Here is a 20,850-nt window from a genome sequence, read left to right as displayed (position 1 = left end):
AAAAAAGTTTCCCAGCCTCATTGAACATCCTGTAAGCGTAATTCCGACGCTTACAGGTCGCATGAACAAAAAATTACTGTGGCCATCTTGTGGCCAAATAGTAAAACTACATCCAAAACATTTTTCATATACAAATACATACTTTTACACTATAAACTCCCCAATTTTTTATTTTTTTTTGTAATAAAAAGAAAAAAAAATTACAATTAAAAAAAAACAAAAAACATAAATAGTTACCTTAGGGACTGTACTCTTTAAATATTTATGTCAAGAGGGTACAATACTGTTACTTTATAAACTATGGGCTTGTAATTAGGGATGGACGCAAAACTGAAAAAAATGCACCTTTATTTCCAAATAAAATATTGGCGCCAAACATTGTGATAGGGACATAATTTAAAATGTGTAATAACCGGGACAAATGGGCAAATAAATTTCATGGATTTTAATTACAGTAACATGCATTATTTAAAAACTATAATGGTCGAAAACTGAAAAATAATGATTTTTTTCCCACATTTTTTCCTATTTTCCCATTAAAACACATTTAGAATAAATAATTCTTGGCATAATGTCCCACCTAAAGAAAGCCTAATTGGTGGCAAAAAAAAAAAAAAAAACAAGATATAGTTCACTTCATTGCGATAAGTAATAATAAAGTTATAGACAAATGAATGGAAGGAGCTCTGAAAGGTGAAAATTGCTCTGGTGCTCAAGGGGTAAAACCCCTCAGTGGTGAAGTGGTTAAAGAACATCAGAGGTGAAAATAAACTGATGAGAAAAATAATTGTATCTATCCTCCTTCTCCTAAAAAGTCTTTTTTTTTAGATATACCACAGTTTTATTTTATATTTAAATCTACTTTAAGTAGATTCTTAAAGTATTAAAATCTACTACTAAGTTTTTACTGTTTTATTGTTTTTGCTCAATGACACATTCATTGAAGTATGCCAGAACTCAAATCTATGACCCTTTCATCTCTTTTCTGCTCTCAGAAGCCATTTACTGATAGGAAAGTGTTTTATGGCTGTAATTACTTATCAGTGAGGGTTATGCTATAGTTTGACCCAGTCCGACCCGGTCCCTACCCAGACCGAAACTGTCACTTGCATACCTGATGTTTAACTCTTTCAGGCAGAGAAAGAAAAAAAAAGGAACAGCCTAGTTATTTGTGTGCTTGGCCCTGTACATATACATGTCTATCTCATCATGTCACGTCACCTCAGATGTCCTTTAACTGGTTGCTGACTGCTCCACGCCAATTGGCGTGAAGTCCTGGGGCCGGGTTTTGCAGGAGATTGCACGCGCATCTCCACTTGAGTGACGGAGCTCCGCTTCGTCATCATTCTCCCAGCTGCGATCACCACTAGGAGAATCTTAGACAGCAAAACGCCATCTATTTGCATTGCTTTGTGACACGACTGTCCTCCTGGGAGGCACAGAAGCAATCGGCTGTCTTAGGCTGATGCCAGGAAGGACATATGTCACATGTGAATTCTGGCAAGGTTAGCAATCTTATCTGTTCCCACTGGACACTCTGCATGCCCCTCCTCCTTCGCCTGCTGCTGCTCTCCCTCCCTTCTACTGCTGTGCCCCGGGTGATCTACTGCCCTGCAAACCCCTAGAAACATATATAGGAAGTGTTTTAAAGCTGAAACCAGGATAACTACCATAAAAGTGTATCCTGGTCCTAGGCACCCCATTTAACTGGTAACAGTGCCCCCTGTGATGTCATGGAGTAAATACTGTATTTCAATTCCACAAAACACTTCTCAAGGGAATCCACTGATAATAATGTATTAAGCAGATGGAGGTGACAGCACCTTGTGGAATGTGCCTAGTTAGACCCACTGGCTTAGTGAGATGAGTTTGTTGCTCCGTACAAGTCTGTTGTACTGTAAATTAACCTTCAGGTTCCCAGAATGTCTGATGGTGCTCTCCTGGCAAACCGTGACATGCCTGGTGATGGTGAAGAGCCTCTCATTCTTGGTTGGTGCCGCATCTGACTGCTGTATCCAGTTGCGCACTCCAAAAAGATTAGTAGAACAAACCTTTGTTCATTAACCCAGGCACAAGGCGGTCTAACTTCCTGGTTAAAGTGAACCTCCAGATTAAAAATGTACTCCACAACACTGAAAAGGCTTGGTGTTTCTTTAACAGTTCCACAGCATCAAAAGTTTATTTTTCTTACCCAAGTCTAATTTTCAGCTGCACAAAAGCTAAGCTCCACCCCATCAAAGAAAACTGCCAAGCCATTTTTCCCCTGATGCTGTGCAAAGCATGATGGGATTTCTGATGTTGTTGTTCTCATTGCCTAAAAGCTGGGAGGAGTGATCAGGTCACAGGACAGTTCGAACTGTGCCGTATGCTCCCTTGTCACCTCCCTTCAACCAAAAAGATGGCTGCCCCATGAAATCACAAACATTTACCTGTACTTTTAAAACAGTATGGGTAAGAGATTATATTACCTATCTATTTTAATTAACATAACTAATGTAACTTAATGACAGAATGTTTGTGTAGGCTGAAGTTCCTTTTTTAAAGAGGGGAGCAGAGGAAAATCTAGTGCAGACTGCTCTTGGGTTAAACAGGGCCAGATTTATCATAAGACATTGTAGGCAAGTGCCTACAGGTGCCTGATGATGGAAAGGCGGCTCACTTCTCTCCTCAAGTGCCTTCCGCCTCCCTTACCTATGCAAAGTCCCGAGCGGAGTGTAAATGAGAGTTTACTCACCCAAGTCATTCTATTGGCCAGCTCTCCCTTCAGTCGGGGGCATCTCTAGCTACTTAATACTGAGGTGCGGTTTGTGGTGCAGTTTGACGGGTGTTTGTAGGTTCATAGAGGGCAAAGTCTAGGATTCAAGGACATTTATGCCTACAGGCTCCTGTGATGTAAATGCGGCCTGGGGTTACAATGTGCAAAAATGTATGCACTTACTTTGTAATTGCTTGTTTACTGCTATGTAATAGTTAAAACCCTGACCCAGGGTTGTGGCGTTCACCTTTATCAGGGGAGCAACAAACGCATTTCACCAAGCTTGTGGGTCTAACTAGGTGGACTTTACCAGGTACTGTCAACTTCTACTGCTTGATACATTATGTAGGAAGGAGAACAGAAGCGCCGGCACTGCTGTCATTTACTTTTATTCATAAATTGAGCGTGAGACATACATGTAAAAACTTGCATATGAATATAAAAAGAAGCACATACCCAAGGTGGTGGTGGATGAGGTGCGGAGGGAGAGGAGCCCTACGCCGTTTCGCGCTACGCGCTTCTACGGAGGCAGCCTCCGTAGAAGCGCATAGCACGAAACGGCCATAAGGCTCCTCTCCCTCCGCACCTCATCCACCACCACTTTAGGTATGTGCTTCTTTTTATATTCATATGCAAGTTTTTACATGCTGAAGTTATGAATAAAAGTGAATGACAGCAGTGCCGGCGCTTCTCTTCTTCTTCCTACATACAGACATTACTCTGCCTGAGCACGCTGAGGATTCACACTATCCGTGCCCTCTGGTGTGTGACAGTGCCGCCTCCCTCCCCCTCCTCCCATTCCTTTCAGAGGATTTACTGCAGTGCCAACATCTCTATACCTTCTTTTTCTATGACTGCTTGATACATTATCAGTTAGTGAATTCCCTTGAGAAGTGAGTGTTTTGTGGAATTGATATAAAGTCTATGGGGAACACTGTTTTCTTGGGACATTTTTTAGTGACAGCAACATACAAAGAACTCATTAAAGAGACACTGAAGCGAAAAAAAAAATATGATATAGTGAATTGGTTGTGTACTATGATTAATTACTAGAAGATTAGCAGCAAAGGAAATATTCTCATACTTTTATTTTCAGGTATATAGTGTCTTTTCTAACATTGCATCATTCTATAATATGTGCAGATTACACAACACTCAGCATTCAAAATGATTCTTTCAGAGCAGTCTGTGAACTAATGACCTTTCCTCTGGCAGAGAAAAAGAAAATTGTTCAATAACAGTTGAGATAATAAAAGTCAGATAACAGCCCTCTCCACGACTTTGAAAGTCGTAGAGCTTAATGGCTTGTTTGCATAGAGATAACAACTGGAGTTTCTTAACTCTTCCTGTACTGGAAACAATTAGACTGATGTATCTGATCTTAATGTTTTATTTCTTAGCTGTACTACACATACAAATCATAATATCATAATTTTTTTTCGCTTCAGTGTCTCTTTAAATTCATAGTGCATTTTACTACAGGATAAAAGTTTTTTTTTTTTTTTTTAGTGATAGTGGTGTTTTAAGCCACGTATTGCCATCCTGTCAGTGGCATAGATGTGTATGCAGGCCTCAAATTTGTTTTGTGGGCAGAAAAATGTTCTAGTCTGTGCTAGGATAGCTGTAATGTAACTATTGGCAAACTAATACCTTGCCACCAACCAAGTAGGAAAATACAGGTAGTAAGGAGCATGACCTATGTGTATGGTTATAACTCCATAGAAATATAGTATTAGCAAGCATGCATAGCTTGTCCACAATCAATTTCCCTCAAATGTTCTCATGTTTTCCTGAAGGAACACCAATCAGAGGGACAATCAAAAGGCAGATGAAAATCTTAAAGCGGAATATAACCCAGAATTTCTTCTTTGCTCTAAAAGATTATTTACAGCATATAATATACTAACACAATGTTTTTTTTTTTTTTAGTAAACCAGCATTCAAAGGGTTACATCACAGGGCTGACTCTTTCTTCTGCAGGGAGAACCCGCATCCAAACTGCTTATAATCTTATCTTGTGTACACATTCTTTACTTGATACATTTATGTAAACATTCTCTGGCTGTGCAGGACTTGCTGCTGATGAGTGCTGAGGTGAAACACAGGTCAGAAATCACTGCTGGCAGCATTCACAACAGAATTACAACAGTTATGAATAAAATGCATCAGCAGCATTCAAAGTAAATTAACTGAACTTTGGGAAGTTATAATGTCTAAATGATTAATAATACTTGTGCACAAAAGCAAATATTATAATTGTATGGGTTATAAAAAGTAGGAAAACACATCTTTGTTGAAAATTTTGTCAGAGTTTTAAACCGCTTTAAGTATGAGCACCTGATGTTAACCACTTTACCCCCGCGCGTACGGATTTCTCCGCCCCTTTTTCCATCCTTTCACCCCCAGGGACGGAGAAATCCGTACTCTGCGCACTCCCGCCGCTGTCCGCGCTCCCGCTCGTAAACACGCCGCCCGCCGCTAGTAAACATGCCGCCGCCCGCTCGCCCGGAGATCAATGAACGGGAAAATCCATTCCCGTTCGTTGATCTCAGCCCCGCAATGATCTGCTGCCGCTCGGCTGAGCAGCCCGATCATTGTGAAAAAATAACAAAGTCCCAGCCTCTTTCTACTTCCTGCAAGAGTCCAGAAGGACGCTTGCAGGTCGTATGAAACAAATTGGTAATGGTGCCATCTTGTGGCCAAATAGTAAAACTACATCCTAACCATTTTTTACACACAAATAAACTTGTTTTACACAAAAAATTAACTCCTTACCTCCCACACTCCCCAATTTTTTTTTTTTGTAATTAAAAAAAAAAAAAAAATTTACAATTTAAAAAAAATACATAAATAGTTACCTTAGGGACTGAACTTTTTAAATATTTATGTCAAGAGGGTATAACACTGTTACTTTATAAACTATGGGCTTGTAATTAGGGATGGACGCAAAACTGAAAAAAATGCACCTTTATTTCCAACTAAAATATTGGCGGCAAACATTGTGATAGGGACATAATTTAAACGGTTTTATAACCGGGATAAATAGGCATATACATTTAATGGGTTTTAATTACAGTAGCATGCATTATTTAAAAACTATAAAGGCCGGAAACTGAAAAATAATAATTTTTTTCCCACATTTTTTCCTATTTTCCCATTAAAACACATTTAGAATAAAATTATTCTTGGCATAATGTCCCACCTAAAGAAAGCCTAATTGGTGGCGAAAAAAACAAGATATAGTTCATTTCATTGCGATAAGTAATGATAAAATTATAGACGAATGAATGGAAGGAGCGCTGAAAGGTGAAAATTGCTCTGGTGGTCAGGGGGTAAAACCCCTCAGTTGGGAAGTGGTTAAAGAGGAAGTGCAGTGAAAATAAAGTAATGAAAAAAGTGCTTCATGTTTACCATAATTATGTATAAATGATTTAGTCAGTGTTTGCTCATTGTAAAATCTTTCCTCTTCCTAATTTACATTCTGACATTTATCACATGGTGACATTTTTACTGCCGGCAGGTGATGTCTGTGGAAAGAGATGCTGCTTGCTTTTTTTTTGGCAGTTGGAAACAGCTGTTATTTCCAACAATGCAAAATGGCTCCCATAGTGTGATGGCAGCACCACGGACCTGACATCACACTATGGGAGGAGGTTCACCGCAATGACAACCATACAGGGCCTCCTGCATGATTCGTTTGTGAAAAGGTAAAGATTTCTCATGGGAAAGGGGCTATCAGCTACTGATTGGGATGAAGTTCAATTCTTGGTTATGGTTTCTCTTTAAGTCTGAGCACAACCCAGCTCTGTAGTTTGCAGCATTATGTGTCAAAGGTTTACCACATACAGTATGTGCCAGTTTATAACACAAAAACATCTTGTGCAGAACAAAATACACAGAAACTAGACAGACTGGGCTAACTCTAAACAAAACAGTCGAGCTCTCTTTACTTCACGAGATAGTGTTTGTAGGTGAGAGGAATAGATCCCAGCAAAATAAAAAATATACTGTATGTACTACAAAGAAATTATATCAGCAACAGTAATTGTTATATAGCATATTATGGTCCCTTATTCTGTAAAGATAGATCACGTCATTATCTACGTCGGGGATCAGAGAACACAACCACACTTAAGACCCAAATTCAGAGCCAATACCCCACGGCCAAGACCGAATTTGAGGAGTCTGCAAGGGAATTCAGCAAGAGGCCCGGAACACTAAGCGCTGAGTAAAGAACCAGTTGGGAAGCTTCCTGCAGTAAATCTTGAAACAAATCTGATTTTCTGAAAATCAGTCAAAATTATGTAAATATTTATTCATTCTGAAAATGGACCAATTGAATAAAGGCAAGGTGGGATTAATTTAGTCCATTTTCCATGTGCATGCATTTGAATAAAAAGTCTGAAAAATTCTTCATCAACTTGGAATATCAGCATTTCATTGATCATTGACCTGACCATCCCAATTTTTTTGTTGTTTTTTTTGTTTGTTTTCCTTTTCAGCTGTACAACATGTTCCCCACTATAATAGACCTTCTACCAGGAGTCCACAACAAAATGAATGCAAATGTTCAGGAGGTCTACAGGTTTATGAGAGAGACATTTACAAAACAGAGGCAGAAGCTGGATGTGAACGATCAGAGAAATATAATTGATGCCTATCTGGTAAAACAGCAAGAGGTAAGGAATACTAAAATGGTTACACCTCACGCCTGGAGAAGAGTTTTCAACTAAAACTCAAGGATGAAAGTACAAAGTCCCGCCTGAAGATTAGTCATGGTTGAATACCAAAGTCATTAACTGAATAGAATTTATTTTATACTTCTAAAATCAAGTACTGGTAATACAATTTTACTTCTGATTCCATGGATTCTTTTGCTTTTCAAGAACAGTGGCAGAATGAGTCATAACTGGCCTTTATTGAATTTGCAATTCAAATTCCAATGATGGAATTTTTTTGTTGTTGCTTTCTTTCTGTTAGTTTCCATAATTGGTCCATCTCTTTCCATCGATTTTTCTTCCTTACATTAAGAATGGACAAAAACATATTGAAATGTAATTACTGAAATCAATGATAGTGGATAGTTACCGTAAATAACCACCCATCAGCAACAGTCAGTTTATTTCTGTTTGCAAAAAATGATGGGTCTTTGGGTCGCATTTGAGGGTGAGCCAAGTCAGAACACTAACACTAGTCATTGTGTTAAGAAGAAATTATCACATCGTCAGGTGAATGATTGTTCTATTAGCATGTGTATGGCGATGAGAACAAATGTTGCATAGATGTCATTTTGCATTGAAATTTGCAACTACTATGCAAAATTGTAATGCAAAATTTGAGGAAAATTGTATTTAATGTTGTCTGTAATTATAATCATTCAGAGTGTCATGTCAATTTTTGTGTAACTTTCTCATAAATTATTGCTGATTTTAGCAGTTAATCGCAAAGCTCCCTACATCCTACTGCCACCAAAATTGCTACATATGTTAAAGAGAATAGTGGGTACAAGTCAAAAAGACCTTGTAGTTTTTGAGAAAATCTATTTTAAAAATGCAAAGGAAAAATGTTTTTAAACTGTCATTTTTCTGAGTTTAAAACCCATTTTTCCTTTGCATTTTTAAAATTGATTTTCTAAAAAAAAAAAACTACAAGATCTTTTTTGAAAAAAATTTTTTTTTTGACTTTTACTCACTACTCTCTTTAAAGTGAACCTTAAGACAGAAAAAAAAATGAGTTTTACTCACCTGGGGCTTCTATCAGCCCCCTGCAGCAGTCCTGTGCCCTGGCAGCCACTCACTAATCCTCTGGTCCCCCGCTGCCAGCTAGTTTCGTTTTTGCCGACAGGCCCATCAGGACTGGGCCTGTCGGCAAAAACTTTTTCCGCATTCCCGACTGTAATTAGCGCTATTGCGGACCGCTTTGTTGTTCACCGCTAAAATTGGCATGAAATGATGCGAAGATTACGCAAACATTTACGCAAAATGATCAATGATTATATGAAATCAATTGAATTCCCAAATTGTTTTTACGTATAGGTGTAATTGTGAAAATGTACGTGAAATTTTGCTTGATCATTATTAGCTTATTACCATCATCACTACATGTGTAGACTACATCAGAACAATTGCTCATCCATCGATCTGACACATCACGTACAATGAACAATGTCTCCGGAGGTCTTTTGGGTGTTCTAAGGATGTTTTGGCAAACCAAATTATCAGATTCAACAACTATTCACACATTTGAATGGCAAAGTGCAACTAAACTTTCCACTTTGCTAGATTGCTGTGGCCAATGATGGGAAATGAGCAAGGCCAGATTTATACGTTTTATGCCCCTAGGCCAAGTATGTTGTGGCTCCCCTTTCTTGTGCTGCAGTGCCCCTCCCATTCCACATGTATCCCATGTGTGTCATCCATGTACAGCAGCCCCTTTCTTCCATACAGGGGCGTAGCAATAGGGGTTGCAGAGGTTGCGACCGCATCGGGGCCCTTGGGCCAGAGGGGCCCCAAAAGGGCCTCCCTCAACTACAGTATTAGCTCTCTATTGGTCCTATGCTCATAATAATCACTTCTAGAGATACTTTGAATAGCAGTAATCATTAACAAACTGTTCCCCATTCCCTTCTTGCACCTCTGACACTGTAGTTGCCATTGGCAGGTTTTGGTGCGCCGTATCAATTGTTATGTATAGAGTACTTGGGGGCCCCATTGTAAAACTTGCATCGGGGCCCACAGCTCCTTAGCTACGCCACTGCTTCCATAAACAGTTCCCATGAGCATGAGTTTCCCATTAACTTGTGTCGCATTCAGGTGGTGGCTAGATAGTGTAATGGTTAAAGGGAACCAGAGATAAACATTTCACACAAAATAAACATATCAGTCCATAGCTTGTAAAAAATAAATGCTCTACCTGATAATTTCGCCACTCTGGTGTGCCTTTTTTAGTGTTTTTTTATCCATAATTTCTGCAGGAAAAATCCAGTATGGCCATCAGCTCATATCCCTTCTGCTTCCGAGTTATGAGTTGTTCTGGAGTGCTGTCTAGGCTATATGAGACTAGGCTGCTATCTAGGCTATATGAGAAAGGCTGCTGCAGCCTTTCATCTGTGTGCTTTCATTTTGGTATGATGTGCAGCTGCCTGTAGGAAGTGTCTCTCATAGGAATGAAACTGCAGTCATCATCATTATCTATGCAGACTGCACACAGAGCACACAGATCATGTTGCAGCCACACTTGTCTGTTTCAGAGATTCTCTCTCAGCAGAAGCAGCCCCTCCCATGTCATCAGAGCTCTCAGTATGCAAAGCAGCAAAGCTGAGCCAGGAGGGGGCAGGCTTGGGCTTGAAAAGACACCACAGAAGACTGACTTAGCTATAATGTTTCCAGGTCAAACCTACACTGAAGGCTCAGTTGGGGATTCTTATCACAGCTGATAACAGACTAATTAAGCAGATAAGAATGAAACTAAAAGCAGGGTAGGTGTTTACTGTCATGTTCCCACTGATAAATGTAGTAAAATACATGAGGGTGCTTCGTCTCTGGTTCTCTTTAAGGGCTCTGCCTCTGACTCAGGAGACCTGGGTTCAAATCTCAGCTCTTCCTGTTCAGTAAGCCAGCACCTATTCAGTAAAGACACCTTGGGCTAGACCACCAGCACTGCTACTGCCTATTAAACGTATCGTAGTGGCTGCAACTCTGGTGCTTCTAGTCTGCCAGGAGAAACGTGTGATATAAATGTTTCCATCTTGTTTTTCCCCCATTTTCAGCTCTCCGTTCATACAGGGGTTGGAAAAAATAATGGAAACACCTAACATTTTGGCATCATAATCTTTGAACATGTTTTAAGCAATCAAAACTTGCCATATGTTAATTTTTTTGGTTTATTATTTTTGTTATTTGATATATTTAATTAAAATAATTGTTTTTTACAGATATTTACTCAAAAGTTGGTTATCATTTATAAAAATGGCAGATCTCTCAGACTTTCAACGAGGCCAAATTGTTGGTGCTCGTATGGCAGGCTCTACTGTAGCAGAAACTGCCCAAATGCTTGGCATTTCAAGAGGTACTGTCTCAAAAGTAATGACCAGTGCTGCTCATCCGGATTCCGGATATCCAGGTAACCCGGATATCCGACCTTTTTTTCATCTATCCGATTCGGATTCCGGATTTTTTTTTCAAATCCGGATAGCTATCTGCGGATATTTGGTCGCATACCCCGGATATCCAAGGATGTCATGCGGATATCCGCATCCGAATACTGTAACTAAGGAGATGACATCATTGAGCCAATCAGAGGGCTCCCAGCAGAAGCCCTAGCAACCAATCACGGAGGGGAACACTGGCCAGCCCCACCTGACCTCATTGAGCCAATCAGAGGGCTCCCAGCCTAAGCCCTGGCACGGTCACCCAATCACAGAAGGGAAACCTGGCCAGCCCCCCTGTGGGTGTCATGATGAGAAATCTCATCCTGTGTGACTGCTCAGTCATTGAGAGACATGCTGCAGTGCTGCTGGCCTAGCAGTGCTGTATACAGTGATAAACCTAAAGCTGTTCAGTGATTAACCCCATTCACTATCACTACACTATTGTTGTATTGTTAATGCGTGATTTCATTGTGTGACAGTCAGAGTGTTTGCTGTGCTGCAGGGCTGCTGCAGCTGCTATGTGTCTGTGTGTGTGCTGTGCACAGACCAGGCCAGCTGCTGCCTGCTGGCCAGCTATTAGCCTTAGTTAGCTACAGTATAGGTCAGGTTATGGATTAGGGAATTGGATTACTGTGTTATTGTGTAGTTAGTACTGTAGTACTGCAGTCAGTGCTAGTAGTTGTTAGAGTAGTAGTACTACTGTGTTAGCTTTCTACAGAACTGCTGTGCTGTGAGCAGTGCCAGTGTGACAGTTAGTGTGCACTAGTGTCTTCTCCTCTGCTGTATGACTGGCACTTGGCATGTGTCACGTGTCACTTGTCACGTGGCACTTGGCACGTGTCACGTGGCACTTGCCACGTGTCATGTGGCACTTGGCATGTGGCACTTGACACGTGGCACTTGTCATGTGTCACGTGGCACTTGTCATGTGTCGCGTGGTACTTGGCACATGTCACTTGCCACGTGGCACGTGACAAGTGACACGTGCCAAGTGCCACCTGACACGTGCCAAGTGCCAGGTGACACGTGCCAATTGCCACTTGACACGTACAGTGGTGTGAAAAACTATTTGCCCCCTTCCTGATTTCTTATTATTTTGCATGTTTGTCACACTTAAATGTTTCTCCTCATCAAAAACTGTTAACTATTAGTCAAAGATAACATAACTGAACACAAAATGCAGTTTTAAATGATGGTTTTTATTATTTAGTGAGAAAAAAAAAACTCAAAACCTACATGGCCCTGTGTGAAAAAGAAATTGCCCCCTGAACCTAATAACTGTTTGGGCCACCCTTAGCAGCAATAACTGCAATCAAGCGTTTGCGATAACTTGCAACAAGTCTTTTACAGCGCTCTGGAGAAATTTTGGCTCATTCATCTTTGCAGAATTGTTGTAATTCAGCTTTATTTGAGGGATTTCTAGCATGAACGCCTTTTTAAGGTCATGCCACACCATCTCAATAGGATTCAGTTCAGGACTTTGACTAGGCCACTCCAAAGTCTTCATTTTGTTTTTCTTTAGCCATTCAGAGGTGGATTTGCTGGTGTGTTTTGGGTCATTGTCCTGCTTCAGCACCCAAGATCGCTTCAGCTTGAGTTGACGAACAGATGGCAGGACATTCTCCTTCAGGATTTTTTGGTAGACAGTAGAATTCATGGTTCCATCTATCACAGCAAGCCTTCCAGGTCCTGAAGCAGCAAAACAACCCCAGACCATCACACTACCACCACCATATTTTACTGTTGGTATGATGTTCTTTTGCTGAAATGCTGTGTTACTTCTACGCCAGATGTAACGGGCCACACACCTTCCAAAAATTAAACTTTTGTCTCGTCGGTCCACAAGGTATTTTCCCAAAAGTCTTGCCAATCATTGAGATGTTTTTTTTAGCAAAATTGAGATGAGCCTTAATGTTCTTTTTGCTTAAAAGTGGTTTGTGCCTTGGATATCTGCCATGCAGGCCGTTTTTGCCCAGTCTGTCCCTTATGGTGGAGTCGTGAACGCTGACCTCAATTGAGGCAAGTGAGGCCTGCAGTTCTTTAGATGTTGTCCTGGGGTCTTTTGTGGCCTCTCGGATGAGTTTTCTCTGCGCTCTTGGAGTAATTTTGGTCAGCCGGCCACTCCTGGGAAGGTTCATCACTGTTCCATGTTTTTGCCATTTGTGGATAACAGCTCTCACTGTGGTTCGCTGGAATCCCAAAGCTTTAGAAATGGCTTTATAACCTTTACCAGACCGATAGATCTCAATTACAGTACTTTTGTTTTCATTTGTTCCTGAATTTCTTTGGATCTTGGCATGGTGTCTAGCTTTTGAGGTGCTTTTGGTCTACTTCTCTGTGTCAGATAGCTCCTATTTAAGTGATTTCTTGATTGAAACAGGTGTGGCAGTAATCAGGCCTGGGGGTGACTACAGAAATTGAATAAGTTGAGCATCTCATCTGACCACCACAATCCCCAGACCTCAACATTATTGAACATTTATGGTCGTTATTAGAGATTCAAGTAAGAAGTCGATTTCCACCACCATCATCTCTAAAAGAACTGGAGGGTGTTTTAACTGAAGAATGGGCTAAAATACCTTTGGAAACAATTCACAATTTGTATGAATCAATACCTTGGAGAATTGAGGCCATACCATCTTTCCCCGAAAATAAGACAGTGTCTTATATTAATTTTTGCTCTAAAAGATGTGCTAGGGCTTATTTTCAGGGGATGTCTTATATTTCTATTAGGAAGTGTTTCTCAACAGAACATTTCCTGTTCCTTTGTACTGTGATGTTCATGGATTTGAAAGTATGCTACTGTACTGATCAGGCACCTGCCCTGTCTTCCCTGCACACAGCTGATAACCTTGCTGTGTGCTGGGATGACAGGATCAGTGCCCGATTGGCACTGCACCACTGTGTCCCCACTTACTGGCTGTCTCTTCCTACCCTTTAACTTCCGGTAGGGCTTTTTTTCAGGGTAGGGCTTAAATTTCAAGCAAGCTCAAAATTCCATCTAGGGCTTATTTTCAGGGTAGGTCTTATTTTCAGGGAAAGAGGGTATTAAAATATATTTTGTTGATTTTCAAGGTTTTTCTATTATTTTGTCCAACCCCTGTATGTAGCAACCTCTCTTATATGTCCAGGTGCCCCCTTGGCCTTTGTGTCCTTTCCAGAAATCTGGCCCTGGAAATCAGTAAAGCTGCTTTTTCACAGCCATAAGACACATCAATGGTCAATGATTGTACATTTTGTGAAATATCATAAGTTCTACTGTGCTTGGGCAACTGTGCAAGCAGCCTACAGATTGCTGTATTTTTTTTTCGCCTTTTAGGGGTTTCAAATAAATATTTTAAACTTTTTGTTATTCAGGGGAAGTCAGAGTCCACTCTGTACTATAATGATGATAACCTAACAGCGCTGATATCACAGCTGTTTGTTGCTGGACTGGAGACAACGTCCACTACTTTGAGATGGGGCCTTCTGCTCATGATCAAATACCCAGAAGTCCAACGTAAGGAATACATGAACCTTTAGATCTGTATATGCACATTCTGGTATTATTTCATGTTGCAGCATTGACAGTAAACCAATCTTATTGAAGTGTATCAAAAAATGCAGATGATCTCCATGTATCAGTTACATGGCAGGACCATTCACAAGTCTTTGTAATTTGCTTAAATCATTCATACATATTCGTGGTTTATCTAAAGAAAAAAACAATGATTACTGGGTACCGTTTTGTATTCTGGGTGATGTTTCTTCAGACGATGCACTTTGTGCACATTACAACAGGTTCAGCATAAACTAAGCCTTAGACAAACTGTTCATTTCTAACGAGTGAAAGAGATACGTAGGCTATTATACAGTTTAGGCAATCTACTTGCAGAGGTTGAATGAGTCTAAACACTATGCTGAAAACATACAAAACACTATTTATGCTTGTTGATGCAAAACCAAGAAGAAGAACAGAGGCGCCAGTAGAATAGAAACAGGCTTTACAATTGTTAAAATTTGCTTGGGAGGCAGTGGTGGACTTACCTCCTATAAGCAGACACTAGAAACTGTCAATTAATGATACAACCAATTTATTGTCATACTCCACAAAAGGTTGCAACGCGTTTCGCAGGCAATCTCCTACTTCCTCAGGCAATTAAGGGTAGGGGAGCATACAACTGTGAACAGAGGCAAAACAGGGGGGCACATGCATCAGAACCATATACTGTATAACATCATGAATTTTTTTACCACCAGTTAATTAGGAAATGAGTATACTGTAGATGTAATAATACAAATAATAACTATAGTGTGTACCTCACACCACTGTCCGTACACACTATAATTATTATATCTATTATTACATCTATACTCAATTCCTAATTAACTGGTGGTAATGTTTTTTTATGATGTTATACAGTATATGGTTCTGATGCATGTGCCCCCCTGTTTTGCCTCTGTTCACAGTTGTATGCTCCCCTACCCTTAATTGCCTGAGGAAGCAGGAGATTGCCTGTGAAACGCATTTCAACCTATTGTGGAGTATGCCAATAAATTTGTTATTTCCTTAATTGACAGTTTCTAGTGTCTGCTTATAGGAAGTAAGTCCACCACTGCCTCCCAAGCAAATTTTAACAATTTTAAAGCCTGTTTTTATTCTACTGGTGCCTCTGTTCTTCTTCTTGATTGTACTGGAGAACCTTGTCTTGGCACTGCTGCTACCACCAGCTCTGGGAAGTGGTCTGGCAATGGACCTTGTGTGCACAGCATCCTGAGTGTATCATAATGTCTCTATTATTATTATTATTATTATTATTTATTGTATTTATATAGCGCCAACATATTACGCAGCGCTGCACAATAGATAAAAGGGTTAACATACAAGGTAGGACATACAGGAAACTCACAACAAAACAAGATCATGCAAATGATTTGATAACAATGCAGTGTCATAGGTCAAAATAGAGACTGTTCTAGTCCACAAGAGGGGTGATTGTCAGTAAGATTGCATAATCAAGCTGGAAACACTAAGGGAGATGGCCCTGCCAGAGGCTTACAATCTAAAGGGTGGGGGTGGAGACAATAGGTGTATCTGTTGAGAGGGTGTCTAACAGAACATATTATGGTGCTGGTTTAGGGGGTATGTGAGCATGAAAGGGTGAGTCTTGAGAGCTTGTGTGAAGGTATTAAAGGTGGGGGCGAGTTTGGTGGCTGGAGGGAGCGAGTTCCAGAGAGCAGCTTATTGCGGGTGGACCTGGCATTCCAGAGACCACAGGAAACACGGAGCGAATGCCTAGGGGTAGGATGGATAGGAATAAGGTTATGCTTGGGGGGGGTGTGGGTAGAGTTTGGGGGGGAGGGAAGGGAGGTGCATGGGGGTTGAGGGCCAAAAGGGAGTCTAAAGACAGAAGGGGAGAGGGTGCGGGGAAACAGAAGGGGGACAAGGTGTAGAAGGAGATGGAGGTAGAGCATGTGGTGATGGGGGAGAGCGAGATGGGGAGGGAGATAGCTTGGAAATGGTGGAGGGGTAAGGGAGTGAATAGGAGGGAACATTTTTTACTGAAGGGATAAGGTAGAATGGGGTGTGGAGAGTGGAAGCATAGACAGGGGGACAGCAGTTAGACCAAGATGAGATACATGTCACCAATGATGTGGCTGAAGGGGTTCAGCAAAGTTGCATCAGTAATCAATCTGGTAAGATTGATTACTGATGCAACTTTGCTGAACCCCTTCAGCCACATCATTGGTGTCTCTACTACAATAATATCCTCCCATGAAGTCTACCAAAAAACAGACAGGTACAGCTATGATTAAGGCCCTTTTACACACTGCAACCGATTCAGATTCAGATTCCGCTTTTTAATCTGTTTTTACTTCCGATTCAGATTCAGATTTGCAGTTTGCTCCTTGCACACTGCAAATCTGAATCTGAATCGGAGGTAAAAACTGATTAAAAAGTGGAATCTGAATCTGATTTGCTTGCAGTGTGCAAGAGGCCTAATACTGCGAAGCAGGTAACATCGGCACATGGAGCTCAGCAGCAAGCACCGAAGCTGGACGCTGTCATAGCAGCAATGCTATGATGCCCGCCCCCTGCAAGAGTAATTTGGGGATCCAGCGATCACCAGACCCCAAATTACATCTCCCTGTTATGTTGCTATGACTCAGAGGGGAAATAGTATTTAGTGCCGCTGGGGAGTTTAGTGGCAGAAGGGAGAGCCATCATGTGCCCCAACTCACCGGCGGCCTCCTAACATGTACGACCATACTGAGCACTGCTTTCCATGGATATCGCTACTCTCTGCCAATCCCTTCATGGGCTGCCAATTTCCTGAAGAATCCAGCTAAATCTTCTAATCTTTACAAAGCTCTCCACAATTAAAATATCCTCCCGTGATCTGCAGTCCTAGAAAACGTTATGAAACCAGGCCGCATATACGTCTTCATATTGTAAAGAACAGCATCAAATATTGTCTTTACTGTATATGAATCACTCAGCACTAATCACTCAGTTTGGAATCTTTAACAGGAAAAGTGCAGAGTGAAATCGATAGAGTGATCGGCACAGCTTCTCCCACTCAGGAACACAAGAAGGAGATGCCCTACACAGAAGCCGTCCTCTGTGAGGTCCAGCGCTTTGGGGACGTTGTTCCAAATAATGTTCTACATTTAACAACTCAAGATGTAACTTTAAGAGGCTATTTCATTCCAAAAGTAAGATGACTTGCAGATAAAGTTATTAAAAATAAACCACTGAAACTAACTGTACATATAATAATGATTTTCCTAAGACATGTGTAGCAGGTAGAAAGAGGAGGGATCTATTTATTTTTATTCTTATATTATTACCTGATCAGCAGCTTTAAATAGAGGTGCTGCTGCCACAGGTTTGTTAAGTAAGGGCATTTTGACCTTAGTTGTAATGGGCGCTGCTGTGTGGGTAATCAGAGCTGATGGCTGAGGGAAGGTTGCTAAGCAACCAGACACACAAGCAGGGAAGCCGTTAGGGAAGATATAACAGCTCTCTGAGGGGTTGAGTTGGCAGTTGGAGCGGACAGGGGAAGAGGAGAGACGCAGCAGGCCCAGCTGAGGAGATGCAGGCCAGACACTGCAGCAGCTGACATTTTGGGAGAAAAGTAATGCGCTGAGATGATTTTTCAATCCTCCACAGACAGCCATCAGTCCATCAAGGCTGACAAGGAGTGAGGAAGCCAGGAGAGAGATTTCAGACAGAGGAAAGAGAGCCAGTCAGATGTATAGCCAGTGATTCTTGATACAGAGGTGCTGGGAAAGAAGCCTTTAAATCTGACACGCATGAAATATGATTAATACTGTGATAAATCAGCATGTGACAAGAAAGATACTTGAACATTTTGATTATAGTGAATTGGCTCTGGTAATATCCCCCACTGCTGAAGTATAGTGCTGGTGAGACCGAGAATTGAGACTGACAATCCCTAATTGTTATGATTATCGTCTTACTTGTATTTTCATAAGTTTACCTGAATGGTTGCGGAAATGGGAAAACAGCAGTGGTGCTCGGATACCCCTTTTTATTATTCGAGTTTGGTCGAATTCGAATAGTAAATTATTCGAGTTCGGTCGAATATTCGATTCAAATATTTTTTACTATTCGATTCGACCTCGGACTTCGAGCTCACTATTCGAGTCGGTATTCGAGCTCATTATTCGAGCTGACTATTCGAATTGGCCTTAAATAGCTTCCAACACTTGTTTTGAGGGTGAATGATGCAAGAAACATCTTTTTTTCCAAGTAACAACAGCAAGTGATTATGTGGGGATGTTCCTTTAAAAAAAAAAAAGGTGGAAAGAGAAGTTGTGTCCAAAATTCTGTTCAGTACAGTGTATATACTTCTTCTTCTTCTTCTTCATCTTCTATATCTTCTTCTTCTTCTTCTTCTTCTTCTTCTTCTTCTTCTTCTTCTTCTTCTTCTTCTTCTTCTTCTTCTTCTTCTTCTTCTTCTTCTTCTTCTTCTTCTTCTATATCTTCTTCTTCTTCTTCTTCTTCTTCTTCTTCTTCTTCTATATCTTCTTCTTCTATATCTTCTTCTTCTTCTATTTCTTCTTCTTCTTCTTCTTCTTCTTCTTCTTCTTCTATATCTTCTACTTCTTCTATATCGTCTTCTTCTTCTTCATCTTCTTCTTCTTCATCTTCTTCTTCTTCTTCTTCATCTTCCTCTTCTTCTTCATCTTCCTCTTCTTCTTCCTCTTCTTCTTCTTCTTCATCTTCTTCTTCTTCTTCATCTTCTTCTTCATCTTCTTCATCTTCATCTTCTTCATCTTCTTCTTCATCATCTTCTTCTTCTTCATCTTCTTCATCGTCATCTTCTTCATCTTCTTCTTCATCTTCTTCTTCTTCATCTTCTTCTTCTTCATCTTCTTCTTCTATATCTTTTTCTATATCTTCTTTTTCTATATCTTCTTCTTATTATTATTTTTCTATTTCATCTTCTTATTTTTCTATATCTTCTTCTTCTCCTTCTTCTTCTTCTTCTTCTTCTTTTTCTATATCTTCTTCTTCTTCTATATCGTCTTCTTCTTCTTCACTTATTTCTCTTTTATTTTTATTTTTTTTAAAGAAATGCAGCTATTTTTGAGCGTAATAAATAGCTGGTGGCGCACGCATGTTGGAAGCGCCATTGTATGTGCTCCCTGGCAGTGGAAACACACAGACAGCAGGAGGTAAATTCAGCAGCAGCAGCAGGAGGAGGAGGATGATTGTGTGGCAGCAGGCAGTCAATGAGGCAGGCAGCGAGACATAATAGGCTGTGGTACCTAGCGGTGGTACCAGGCCGTAAATACACAGCATGAGGTTCCAGACAGCGGTCGTGAAGCCCACATCATGTCCAATACACAACTGGGACAACACAGTTTTCAACCCGGACACCTCTAAAAATAATATCGAAAAGTATTAATAAAAAGTATATATATTTTTATCGTTTTTTTAAAGAAATGCAGCTATTTTTGAGCGTAACAAATAGCTGGTGGCGCATGGTGGAAGCGCCATTGTATGTGCTCCCTGGCAGTGGAAACACACAGACAGCAGGAGGTAAATTCAGCAGCAGGAGGAGGAGGATGAGTGTGTGGCAGCAGGCAGTCAATGAGGCAGGCTGCGTGACATAATAGCCCTGGTACCTAGCGGTGATACCAGGGCGTAAATAAACACAACAGGAGGTCCCAGACAGCGGTCGTGCAGCCCACATCGTGTCCAATACACAACTGGGACAACACAGTTTTCAATCCGGGCACCTCAGAAAAATTAAATCTTTTTTTTTTTTTTTAAAGGTAAATACAGGCAGCAGGGGCAGCTATTGTTTGACGTAATAGCTGGTGGCAGAGTGGCAGCAGAAGGTAAATCTGTGTACCCTGGCAGTGGGAAACACAGACAGACAGCAGCAGCAGCAGGAGGAATGGAGGAGTAATGTGAGTAGCTATTGTTTGACGTAATAGCTGGTGGCAGAGTGGCAGCAGAAGGTAAATCTGTGTACCATTGGCAGTGGGAAACACAGACAGACAGCAGCAGCAGCAGGAGGAATGGAGGAGTAGTGTGAGTGTGGCAGCAGGCAGGCAGCGTGACATAATAGCCCTGGTACCTAGCGGTGATACCAGGGCGTAAATAAACACAACAAGAGGTCCCAGACAGCAGTCGTGCAGCCCACATTGTGTCCAATACACAACTGGGACCACAGTTGGAAACACAGTTTTCAACCCGGGCACCTCAGAAAAATGAAACCTTTTTTTTTTTTTTTTTTTTTTAAAGGTAAATACAGGCAGCAGGGGCAGCTATTGTTTGACGTAATAGCTGGTGGCAGAGCGGCAGCAGAAGGTAAATCTGTGTACCCTGGCAGTGGGAAACACAGACAGACAGCAGAAGGGCAGTACACAGCAGCCCACTGTAGATGTAAAATGTGTGGCTGCAGGCGACGTAATAGTCAAAGTGAAC

The 20,850-nt window shown here is 41.0% G+C and overlaps 1 protein-coding gene across 1 annotated transcript in view; it reads left to right on the top strand.

Moving 5' to 3' along the window:
* The window catches only part of LOC137504634 (uncharacterized), a 155,201-nt gene that overhangs the window by 108,086 nt on the left and 26,265 nt on the right, over positions 1–20,850 (top strand). Inside the window, exons 15-17 of the mRNA XM_068233215.1 lie at positions 7,258–7,434; positions 14,262–14,403; positions 17,416–17,600. Coding sequence (XP_068089316.1) covers positions 7,258–7,434; positions 14,262–14,403; positions 17,416–17,600 — 504 coding nt within the window. The remainder of the gene's footprint in view (positions 1–7,257; positions 7,435–14,261; positions 14,404–17,415; positions 17,601–20,850) is intronic.

This window comes from Hyperolius riggenbachi, chromosome 4 (assembly GCF_040937935.1).
Source record: "Hyperolius riggenbachi isolate aHypRig1 chromosome 4, aHypRig1.pri, whole genome shotgun sequence".
In the NCBI taxonomy this organism is placed as follows: Eukaryota; Metazoa; Chordata; class Amphibia; order Anura; family Hyperoliidae; genus Hyperolius; species Hyperolius riggenbachi.
This window is presented reverse-complemented; position numbering and strand designations above follow the sequence as displayed.